At 41.5% G+C, this 12375-nt stretch overlaps 1 protein-coding gene across 1 annotated transcript in view; it reads left to right on the forward strand.

Annotated features, from left to right (window-relative positions):
* Window positions 1-10251, forward strand: part of slc5a5 (solute carrier family 5 member 5) — a 113528-nt gene extending 103277 nt beyond the window's left edge. Inside the window, exons 12-15 of the mRNA XM_048613941.1 lie at window positions 1891-2096; window positions 2674-2777; window positions 5113-5213; window positions 6905-10251. Of these exons, the coding sequence (XP_048469898.1) occupies window positions 1891-2096; window positions 2674-2777; window positions 5113-5213; window positions 6905-7108 (615 nt within the window). The 3' untranslated portion in view covers window positions 7109-10251. The remainder of the gene's footprint in view (window positions 1-1890; window positions 2097-2673; window positions 2778-5112; window positions 5214-6904) is intronic.
* Window positions 10252-12375: the final 2124 nt, after the last annotated feature.

A 12375-nucleotide genomic window follows, 5' to 3' on the forward strand; every position in this document is an offset into this window, starting at 1 on the left:
ATTTCTGATGAAGGGTCTAGGCCCGAAACGTCAGCCTTCCTGCTCCTATGATGCTGCTTGGCCTGCTGTGTTCATCCAGCTCTACACCTTGTTATCTCAGATCCTGAGGGGAATTTGGCCAGGTCAATGTGGAAAGATTGCTCCCTCTTGTGGGAGAATCTAGAACTAGGGGGTCAGAGTTTAAAAATAAGGGATCTCACATGTGAGACATCGATAAGGAAACATCTTTTCTTTCAGAGGGTTGTGAGTCTTTGGAAAAGGCAATGGATCCTGAATCTTTAACATAATATGATGCAAAAATAGATGGGAACACAAGTGATGAGAATAACACAAAGATTCTACAGAGGAATATAGATAGGTTGAGCAAGTGGGTCAAAATTTGGTAGATGGAAAATAATGTGGGGAAATGTGAAGTCATGCATTTTGGCAGGAAAAATAGAGGAGTTGGATATAATTTAAATGGAGAAAGACTGCTGAGAATTACAGAACTGAGGTGTTTGGGAGTCCTCGTCCGTTAATCACAAAACACTAGGTTCCAAATTCAGCGGGTAATAGGGAAGGCAAATGGAGTGTTGGCCTTTATTTCAAAGGGAATTTAGTACAAAAATAACGAGGTTTTGCTAAAACTATACAAGGCACTGGTCAGAGCATCTGTGGAGGAGAAAACAGAGTTAACGTTTTGGGTCCGGTGACCCTTCCTCAGAAGGTTCTGAGGAAGGGTCACCGGACCCGAAGCGTTAACTCTGTTTTCTCCTCCACAGATGCTTCCAGACCTGCTGAGCTTTTCCAGCAACTTTGTTTTTGTTCCTGATTTACAGCATCCACAGTTCTTTTGGTTTTTACTGGTCAGAGCATAGCTTGAATAGTGTGAACAGTTTTGGGTCCCTTATCTAATAGTGACTCTCAATGATCATTGTAACAACCAATCCAGTTCATGAATCACTAAGTAGATTCAAGGCTGAGATAGACAGGTTTTAAATCAAGGAATAGAATCAAGGGTTAGGGGGAAAAAGGCAGGAATGTAGAGTTGAGGATCATCATATCAGCCATGATCTCACCAAATGTCAGAACAGCCTCAATAGGCTGAATGACCTACTTCTGCTTCTACAGTTGATGATCTTTTAGGACAGAAGTGAACAGACCCTTGATTACTAAGATGTGAAAGACCAACAGGGATATGCAGGAACGTAGTGTTGAGGTTAAAATAAGATCAGCCACGATCTTTTTAAATGGTGGAGCAGGTTCGAAGTGGCCAAGCGGCCTACTCTTGCTCCTTGTTTGTATGTTCAGGGAACTCTTTCTTTGGGTTTTAATCTGGGGCTAAATCCTGTCAACACAGATGCAACAGTAGCTTCAGTTCATGTTTTATTCAAGTCTATGATAACCGGCATGAAGTGGACAATAATTAAAGATGTGACAGCGAATGGGATTGAAGGATATGCTAAAAGGTTGAGCTATATGGTCTGTTTTTGTGCTGTACGGTTTAATTTCACTTAAAGGCTCTATGTAAATGAAAACTTGGTACTTGTGTTGATGATATCCTGGCTCCTACAAAGTGAGCAGGCAGCAAATCACATGAGTTTTAGGGCACTCTGGCTTATGTCAAAGCCACAAAATAGAAGCCAACACTGGCAAACAATTTAACACAGGGGCATACCCTGACAAGTAGAAGATTGGGGGTGAGATTAAGTGCAGTGGGAAGATGGACTCGATGGGCTGAATTGCCTGTTTCTGTGCTATGTGTTATATTTCAGTGCTCATTCAAATAAACCTGTCAGTCCTTTGGCTCCCTAAAATGTGTTGCTGGTCTCCTTTTCTTTTTCCAGTGGCTTCCCAGAGACAATAAATTCATTTGGATTAATTATTCCTCTGTATCTTTTCTTCTTTCAGGGTGTATTTTCCGGCTTAGCAGCTGGATTTGCCATTTCTCTCTGGGTGTCCATCGGGGGCATTCTGTACCCACCCACACCTGAGATAATGGGGGTCCTGCCATTCAACACAGACAGGTGTCATCTTGTGTACAATCCCAACGCTACAGTCAATGGCAGTGCTTGGCTCGTTGACAAGGCGATAACACTGTCTGGACTGAACAAGAGGTGAGAGCGAACCCTGTTCTATCATGAAGTCGAATAAACTCTCCATAATTCCCACACCTTCAGGGCAGGTCCCCAGTCACGTGCTGACATCTTTGGATCTTACTCTCCTTCCTTGTTTTCTCACTACCTAATTCAGAATTGGACCTCTTTTTCTCATTCAGTTCCGGAATTGGAAGCAGTGGCAGAGATGGAGGAACATATAGACAGGAGTAGGCCATTCAGCACCTCGAGCTGCTCCACTATTCATGGATAGTACCCAAACTCCACACACCTTAAAACTTTTGCTTAACAAAATTTTTCCGTCTCAGATTTAAAATGAACGACTGATCCAGCATCCACTGCCATTTGTGGAAGAGAATTCCAAACTTCTACCACCCTTTGTGTGTAGAAGTGCTTCCTAACATCTGTCCAGCACGCTCTGACCCTAATTCTGAGACTGTGCCCCTCTAGTTCTAGAATTTCCAACCAGGGAAGATATTTCTCTTTATCTATCTTATCGACAAAGTCTGTGCTCAAGAATGGGGCAGGAGGCTGCAGTTTACTGTCAAGTTATTGACCTCTCTGATTTGGTTTGTAGGCCCAACATTGTGGAACAGTTTTATGCTTTATCTTACCTTTACTATGGTCTTCTGGGAACATTAACAACGGTGATTGTCGGTATTGGAGTCAGCTATTTATCAGGTAAATAAATATACTAAATATCAGGCTGAATCCTGGCCAGGAAGATATGTGACAGATTACCATAAAGCAGTTGCACCATTTTCCCAAATCTTTAGCAGACATTAAAACAAGATTGGAAAAAGGACGAGTCAGGAGTGAGTGGGGTGGTCTTCGATGACAGTTCACCTTCTAGAGGAAAGGGGGCCAATTGGAGATTGAATGTTTTTTATCTTTACTCATTCGAGGTATGTGGGTCTCACTGGCTAGGCAGCATTTATTGCCCATCCCTAATTGCCCAGAGAGCAGTTAATAGTCAACCACATTGCTGTGGGTCTGGAGTCCTATGTTTGATTTGATTTGATTTAATGTAGTCACGTGTACCTAAGCACAGTGAAAACCTTTGTTTATGAGTGGTACAGGCAGATCAGAGTGAGCAAGGACATACAGATCGTAGGATGAATAAAACTTGGACAGAATTAGGCATACAGGTTACACGAGGCAAGATCAACTGTAACAAGATCAGCATTATTTGAAGTTAGAGAGTCCATTCATCAATCTAATAAAGGCAGGGAAGAAGTTGTTCTTGAACCTGTTGTGAACCTGCTTGTGCGTGTGTTCAGGCTCCTGTATCTTCTGCCTGATGGAATAGGCTGTAGGAGACCATTTCCGGGGTAGGATGGGTCTTTGATGATGTTGGCCGCCTTTCTGTGGCAGCGAGCCGTGTAAATGGAGTCCATGGATGGAAGGTTGGCTTCAGTGATAGTCTGGGCTGTGCACACCACCTTCTGTAGTTTCTTACGGTCCTGGGCACAGCAGTTGCCATACCAGAAAGTTATGCACCCAGACAGGATCCTTTCAATGGTGCATCTGTAGAAGTTGGTGAGAGACCTTATGGATGTGCCAAATTTCCTGAGCCACCTGAGGAAGAAGAGGCGTTGTTGTGCCTTCTTGACTGTTGCATTTATGTGGGAAGTCCAGGACAGGTTGTCGGTTATCGTCACTCCTCTTCACCCTCTCAACCTCAATTCCATTGATGTAGACGGGGGTGTGCTCTTCTCCTTTCTTTCTGAAGTTGATGATCAGTTCTTTAGTTTTGCCGACATTGAGAGACAGATTGTTTTTATTGCACCATGTCACCAAGCCCTCTATCTCCTTTCTGTATTCTGACTCATCGCTGTTTGATATCTATCCTACCACAGTGGTGTCATCAGTAAACTTGTAGATGGCATTCATTCAGAATTTGGGTACACAGTCATGGGTGTACAGGGAGTACAGTAGGGGGCTGAGAATCGTGGAGGAGATGCAGATGTCTATCCTCACTGATTGCAGCCTATGGCTCAGGAAGTTGAGGATCCTGCTACAGAGGGTGGAGCCGAGACCAAGGTCTCGGAGTTTTAAGATCAGTCTGGAGGGGATAATGGTGTTGAAGGTGGAGCTGTGGTTGATGAGCAGGAGTCTGACATAGGTGTCTTTGTTGTCCAGATGTTCCAGGAATGAGAGCAGGACTAGGGATATGGCATCCTCTGTGGACCTGTTACGTTGATAGGCAAATTGTAGGGGATCGAGGCAGGCTGGGAGGTTCGAGTTGATGTGGGCCATGACCCACCTCTCGAGCCACTTCATGATTATGTAGGCCAGACCAAGTCAAAATGTCAGTTTCCCTCCCTGAAGCACATGAGTGAACCAGATGTCCTTTTTTCCCAACAATTGACAACAGATTCATTCATGGTAGTCATTAAACTCTTAACTCTAGGGGTTTTTTTTCCATTGAATTGAAATTCCACCATCTGCTGTAGAGGGATTAGAACACGGGTCCCCCAGAACGTAATCTGTAGGTTAAGAGCCCAGCATTAATACCACTAGGCCATTGCTTCCCCTTGCATGTACTTAAGGGGGTGGTCTCAAATGAGTTGGCATATGAGAACAATGGGCTTCATTGAGAGCTAGTGTTCCAGAAAAGAAGTTTTTTTTAATTCATTATTTGTGATTGTCACTCATTAGGCCAGAATTTATTGCCCATCCCTAATTGCCCAGAGGGCAGTTAACATTGCTGTGGATCTGGAATCATATGTAGGCCAGACCAGGTAAACACAGCAGTTTCTTCCCCTAAAGGACATCAGTGACCCTGATGGGGTTTTCCCCAACAATGGTTTCATAGTCATCATGAGATCCTCAATTTGAGATTTTTATTCAATTCAAATTCCGCCATCTGCTGTGGCAGGATTTGAACTCATATCTTCAGAACATTAGCTGGGTCTTTGGATTAATAGGCTAGTGGTAACACCACTACGCATCAACTCCCCTTTACTGAGAGGGTATGGACACTAGATTGTCTTTTCTTTCTCCACTTTCTTAGGACCAACTAAGAGAGAAGATATCGCCAATGGTTTACTCTGGTGGGATCTTTCGAAGAAGAATCCAGTTTCGGAAGAGACAGAACAATTGAATAAGAAAGAGGTAAACTTAATGAATACCATATTGATAGTGACACAGTGCAACAGACAATATTGGCCCTGTGTCTCTGCCCTGTTCTCTTGGACATCTGGTCTAATATCGCTTATATTGCTTTATAAAAGCCCTCAAGGTGCCTTTGGAAACAACATTGTGTTAAATATTTGTTGTTACTGTCATAATCTTTCACTCACCCTTCCTCTCCCACAGCCTATCTAACAAATAATCTATTCAACAATGAGCAGAGAAAGATTGGAGAGATATCGCAGTTCATCAACAGTGATGTTTGAGGGGTAAAAGAGTGGACCTGCAAGGTTGGCATATAGAGGAGAGGAGTGGAGGTTGGAGCAATAATGAGGGACTGGGCCTGGGGTGAGGGAGGGTAGGGTACATCAGCCTGAGAGCCTTTTAGGGGGGTGGTGGAAGGGGGTGGGGGGTGCAAATGTGAGGGAGCCAGCTGTAGAAGTGGGATGGTGTGATGGTAATGACATATGGGTGGGGTGTCTATTGATGACGGGTGTAGTGAAGGGGTCTGGGTATAAGGGATAGGGTGGGAGGTTCTTTGGTGGGTCAGTGGTAGACTCGATGGGCTGAATGACCTCTATCTGATTTGTAGAGATTCTGTGATAACGGCCGGTCATCGGTTGTGGGATATATATTGTATGCAAAGTGTTTGTGGGAGCTTGCTGTACACAAAATGGCTGCCATGTTTCCTACACCAGGAATGGAGGGGTGCGAGTGTAATGGGTATGTACGGGTGTGGATTTTGAGGGTGGCCTGTGAGGGGAGGGTGTCTGGAGTTGGAGCTTGCAGCTAGGGATGTGTTGATGTGTAGGGATGATATGGGTAGGAGTGGCTGGTGCGTGGAGGTACAGGGTGTAAGGGTGTGGCACAGGGGAGTTATGAGGAGCATATAGGAGCAGCAATGCGAGGGTGGAGGGCGTGGGGCGAGGGGTTTCAGACTCAGGGGATTGTAGGGATGAGGCATGTGGAGATGGGAGTGTTGTAGCTGGGTCATTAGGGGGCATACAGGCAATGCAGGATGGACAGTGTTGGAGACAGGTTTATAAAGGGTGTTGGGGCTGGATGAGGAGGGGTGTGTAGGGGCAGGTAGCATGAGGACAGATGTGCAAAATCAATGCGATTATGGTGATCACCTCACTACCAGTCCTTGGGCAGTCTTGTTCACTAAACAATAAAGAGGACTTGCATTTCTGTAGCACGTTGAATGTCTTTAAGGCAGTGAGCAGCTTAAGAAATGGACTAATTGTTGTAGTCAATTCTCCATCCAGAATCAAGCCCAGGTCCCTGGCACTGAGAGACAGCTCTGTTAACCTCTGTGCTGTTATCACTTTGCTGTTAGTGGCATCTTTTTGAACATAAAGTTATTGCTGCCTTTCCCTGTCTTACAGCAGTGACTAGACTTCAATCATTGTTGTGCTGACTGGGGATGCCCAAAAACTATGAAAGTATCATATAAATGCAAGACTTTCTAGCTTTGCCCCATCATCCTACAACACCCATTCCTCATCCATTCCTTAATTGTGCAAGTGATACCATGGCCTCAGATATGGGCCAAACGCAGGCAAATGGCACTATTTCTGTTTAGGAAGCCAGGTCAGCATGGTAGAGTTGGGCCGAAGGGTCTGTTTCCGTGCTGTATGACTCTCTAATGCCTCTTGTTTCCTTACCCACAGCTTCCTGCTTTGGAAAGCAGCAAGGCTGCTCTGAAACAGACAAGCTCAATGGCGTCAACTGTTCCAGCCCGAGACAAAATAAACCTAGAGCAGTCACCAGTCCAGGACGTAGATCACACTGAGTGGAACTGCAACCCAGATCGAAACAGCCCCCTGATCATGTTTGAAAGTTATTTACCTCCTCTGACAGAAACCTGTGTTTGAAGCTGTGTTCCTCCTAACAGAGGATCAGCACACGCTATCAGTGAGCTTCACAGTGCCTGTTGATTGTAGATTTATAACACATCCTGCCAGTTTGTAAATCTGGTCTCAGTTCAGTTCCTGCTTGTGATTAGACCACCAAATAAAACTACCTCGAACTGTCCAGGCAGATGAGGAATGAGCAGAACTTCATCAAGTTGTATTATCAGTGGGTTATAGAAAGGAGGTGTTGCGGGTAGAATTACCAGTAGGAGATCATTTAATAGTAAGGAAAACTCAAGCCAAAATACAAAAACATTTTTATTGGCCTGGACTGCATCAAGATGTGATAGAATTTTACCAGACAAGTCATACGTGTCAGGTAATTGGAAAACCTCAGGCAGTGATAAAACCAGCATCTTTAATACCCACTCCCACATTTGAGGAACCTTGTACAAGAGACTTAATTGATTGCATAGGACCCCTACCTAAAACAAAAAGTGGGAATCAGTATTTGTTGACCATAAAGGATGTGTCTTCTAGATTTCCAGAGGCAATTCCATTATACTATATCACAGCTAGAAGAGTTACTGAAAATTTTTACTAGATATGGACTACCCACAGAAATTCAATTGGATCAAGAATCAGATTTTACATCAAAATTATTCAAGGAAGTTATGGATAGTTTAGGAATAAAACAATTCAAATCCATTGCATAGCTTCCAGAATCACAGGGAGTGTTAGAACGGTGGATTTAAACTTTAAAGACCACGTTGAGGGCTTATAGTCAAAATAATCCAGAGGATTGGGATAAAAGATTTCCATTTGTACGTTTTGAAATTGGGGATGAACCTAATGAATCCACCAAATTGAGTCCATTTGAATGAGTTCTCAGACATGGGCCAAGAGAACCATTAAAATTAATTTCGGGAAAATTGTTAAGTCAGAATTCGGAGACCACATATTTGGACGATGTGTCAAATTTTAGGGTGGGTGAGTTGCTAGACAGTATTTAAAAGTAGCACAGCATGGGATGAAACAGGAAGCAGACAAGAAATCAAAAATTTGTAATTTTGCTAGTGGAGATAAAGTGTTAGTATTACTCCCAGTGGTAAGTGAGCCTTGAAAAGCAAGGTTTGGTGGGGCTTATCAAATAGAAAGGAAATTGAGTGAGGTGAATAATTTCATAAGAAAACCAGATACAAAGAAATCTCACAGAGTTTGTCATGTGAATATGCTAAAAGGGTATTTTGATAGGGAAGGAAAGCAACAGAGTGAAGAACCAAATTCAGATGATTCTGAATTGGAGATTCTTTAAATTAAATTGGATAATGAAGAAGTTCTGAAACAGTGGAATAAATTATTAAGTTATTTTCTAGATAAAAATCAAAATGACCTAAAAGAGTTAATACAATCACAGGGGGAGATATGTGGGAATAAGGTGGGAAGTACTAATCTGATTATGAATGATATAGACACATGAAATGCTGTTCCAATTAAGCCATATCCTTAAAGACTTAAACCTCTTCAGTCGGCACATGTTCAAAAGGAGATTGAACACATGCTCAAAGACAATATAATTGAAATGAGTTGCAGTGACTGAAGTTCATCTGTAATAATGGTGCCAAAACCAGATTGTGTGTGGACTATTGCAAAACCAATGCCGTTACAAAGTCATGTCCTATTCCATGGCTGGAAAACTGTACTGAGAAGGTGGGACAAGCAACTTATTTTTCAAAGCTGGACTTACTCAGAGGACATTGGCAGGCACCTTTATCCAAAGGTGCGAAAGAAGTTTTGGCTTTCGTGACACTGAATGGACTACACCAGTTCAAAGTCATGCCATTTGGTATGAAAAATGCTCCAGCTACATTTCAAAGACTAACCAATAAAGCCATTTTGAGATTACCCCGTTGTTTCGTACACATAGATGATCTGGTGAATTTTGGTCACGCATGGAAGTAACATTTGGAGCATTTATTGGAATTGTTTGATCAAGTTTGGGAGGCAGGCTTGGTAATAAACCTGGCTAAGAGTGAGTTTGCAAAAGCCTAAGTCATGTTCTTGGGCCATGTTATAGGACATGGACGGGTGGCCCCAGGGAATGTGAAAACAAAGATTATTGGGGAGTTTCCAGACCATCAACGAAGAGGGAAGTATTACCATTCCTGGAGCTGAGTGGGTTTTATTGGAAGTTTACACCGAATTTCAGCAATGTGTTTGCTCCACTGACAGACATGTTGAAGAAGTGCAGAAAATTTCAGTGAACAGAGGAATGTCAGAAGGCATTTGACAGCCTGAAAGCTGTGTTAACCACTGCCCCAGGGTTAGCCACACCTAATTACACAAAGCCGAGTGGCTATCGATGCGAGTGACATGCGTGTTGGTTCTGTACTCTTGCAAGAAAACGATGAGAAGATTGAAAGACCTGTTGGGTAGTTCTCCAGATAGTTGAATAATCATCAACAAAAATATTCCACAACTGAGAAGGAGACCTTGAGCTTGGTGGTTTGTGTTGCAACATTTCAACATTTATATTGCCAGTAATGTGTCTGACACAATTGTATGTACAGGTCAAAAACTCTTAAAGGTTTTGGAAAAAAATTAAGGATAAAAATACCAGATTATTTAGATGGAGCTTATTATTGCTTATCAATTTGAAAACAATACACATGGCAGGATGAGAGATCATAATTGCCAACATGTTGTTGTGACTTTGATGAAGGAAGACTGAGGCGTTCGGTGGTGGGAAGAAACAGACTGAAATGGGCCGTAGTAGTGAAGGTTTGTATACTTAGAGTTGGTATAATGTATATGTATTGTGGTGTACTAATAGTGGAAGGCTAAAGTTTTTTTACAAATGAAGCCATCTTTGTATATTGATGGTTCTTTTTTAAGGTGTGATGATACTATGGCCTTGAGAGGTCTATTCTGCTCTGGTTTTTTTTAATAACGAAATGTTGAGACCGAGCCACTGAGTGGTCTGCTCAAAGCCAAAAAAGTAAACAGCTTGTGAGCCCTTGGGTTATTTTTATTAAGTTGAAACAATAGATACAACCTGAATTAGTGAGATAAGCTCCCACAGAACCAGGATTTTAGTTTTAGATTCTAACAGTTGCTGGGTCTTGAAGCTGGCTGTGGAGGCTCTTATTCTCTCTTTCTGTTACAGCTAAAAACTGGGGGCTCTCTTCCTGCTGCTAGAATAGCATGTGAGACAAATCTATCTTACCGAACTTGCCTTTGCCAAGGGTGTGTTTATGGAATGTTACTATATTGGAACAGTTATTAAGTAGTAGTTAATATAGCTAATATTTTGTTAAGCATTTCAATAGTTACAATTAAACCAATTCTTTTATTTTTATTTTATCTGTATTTTAACTGTAGTGTAAAAATGAAGGGTGTTTTGCTTAATGTTGAGCAGTTTGACCAATTGAATTGCATCTGGAATGCAACACCTTACACTTGCCTTTAAATAAGATAAAAGTTAGGGTCTAGGCTATCTCCTTGATATATTTGCAGGGGGAAAACAACAGAAATATTCATCATAGAAACATTGACACTGAATTTGTCATTGGCTGTACAATAATTTGAAGTTTACACATCCAACAACTCTGCAGACACTATTGTGTTTTGGTATGTACCTTAATCTTTTAACCGTCCTTAAATGATTTCATAATAAAAATCAGACACTGTTTCATTGGAGTTTAATACTGCAACTGTACAGTTTGAAAATCGTTTACCAGGCTTGAAGAGGCAACTATGTTTTATCAAGTGCAAATATGGAGGAAAATAAATGTTGTGATCAACATGGACTTGTGTAAAATATAATTATTATGCAAATCCTAAGGTGTTTAAAATAAATACATTATTACTGCCAAAGTAAAATACAAATAGCGAGAGGGAGTTTTTGAATAGAAAATGGAAAAGGTTTTTAAAGAAGTTTTCAGTTCCTGTTTTACTTAAGGGTCAGAAACTCAATTTTTTTTTTAGTAACGTCAAAGCAAAGTTTGTAAGAAATCATATGACTTAAAGTTAAAAGACTAGCCAAGACATCTGGTGAGATAATTGCTAGAGGGGTTATTAATTTGAGCTGTTGTCACCCAAAGAAAGGGAGACCAGAGGTCAGAAACCATATTCAGATGTTGCAGAAGGGAAATGCTTGCAACATGATCAGTTAAGTAAGATATTAAAGAGAAAAGATAGGATTGATGTTTCACTGGGGTTGAGTGTTAGTAAAGGATGTTGCTGGGAGAAAGGGTAAAATCTTTCTTTTCCATACTACTTAAGAGATCTTCCTACATTGTCATATACATATATATATATTCAGATATATACATACAGAAAAGTATAGTAGGCAAAAGAAAAGAACAAAACTATCATACGTATTTTATAAAATACATATGATAGCTTTTGTCCTTTTCTTTTGCCTACTATACTTTTTTGTTAAAAGTACATTGGCAGCCTCATTTGAACATGTTCAGTGACTGACCACCTTGGTAAGCAATTGCAAATGTGAAATGTATCAGGCCATACTTCACTTGGGAATGAATGACACTTTGTTTATTTATGCTGTTGAAAAGACCAGCATGTCTTTTTACCTATCCCTAATTGCCCTTGAACTGAGTGGCTTAATAGGGCCTTTCACAGGGCAGTTAAGAGTCAGTCACACAGCAGTGGACTGAGTCAGCTTCAGCTCAGGCTTTCTGCTCTTTTAGAGCTTCCATTATCTTTCTCTGAGACCACAGACAGGCTTAAGCAATCAACCACGGTGAGTATGAACAGGTCAACAGGCACATATAATCACACACAGAACAAATGAACACTCCAAACTTCAGCAGGAGAGTTAAAAGTAGGGACTAATGACAGAGTTAGAAGGCTTTTCAAGATGGCAGACTCAATAGTGTTGTAAATGTACATTTCCTTTAAAATAATTCATCAAATGCTCTGTGTGTGGTGTGCATACAATGTTGCAACTCTGCCTGGTGGCTAGTCTACCATGAGTTTGCAAACTGAGCACACAGAAATCAATTGGATTGCTGGAAGGTCCACTTCATAATTTATAATGTGGTTTACTGTTTTAGATAAATTAGCCCACTGAGTTAATCTATCCTGATGGATAATTGATTATGAGATCGCTATCATTAACATGAGAGTTAGGACAGTGTGTTCTCTGGTTTGGAGCAACAGGCTCAAAACCTCACAGATTCTCATGAGTCATGCATTCTCGGTGGGGCTATGAGGAGTATTCAATGTATAGTCAATGGAAAGGCTCAGACTGGGTGAAGCTAACT

This window comes from Rhincodon typus, chromosome 29 (assembly GCF_021869965.1).
Source record: "Rhincodon typus isolate 14 chromosome 29, sRhiTyp1.1, whole genome shotgun sequence".
NCBI lineage: Eukaryota > Metazoa > Chordata > Chondrichthyes > Orectolobiformes > Rhincodontidae > Rhincodon > Rhincodon typus.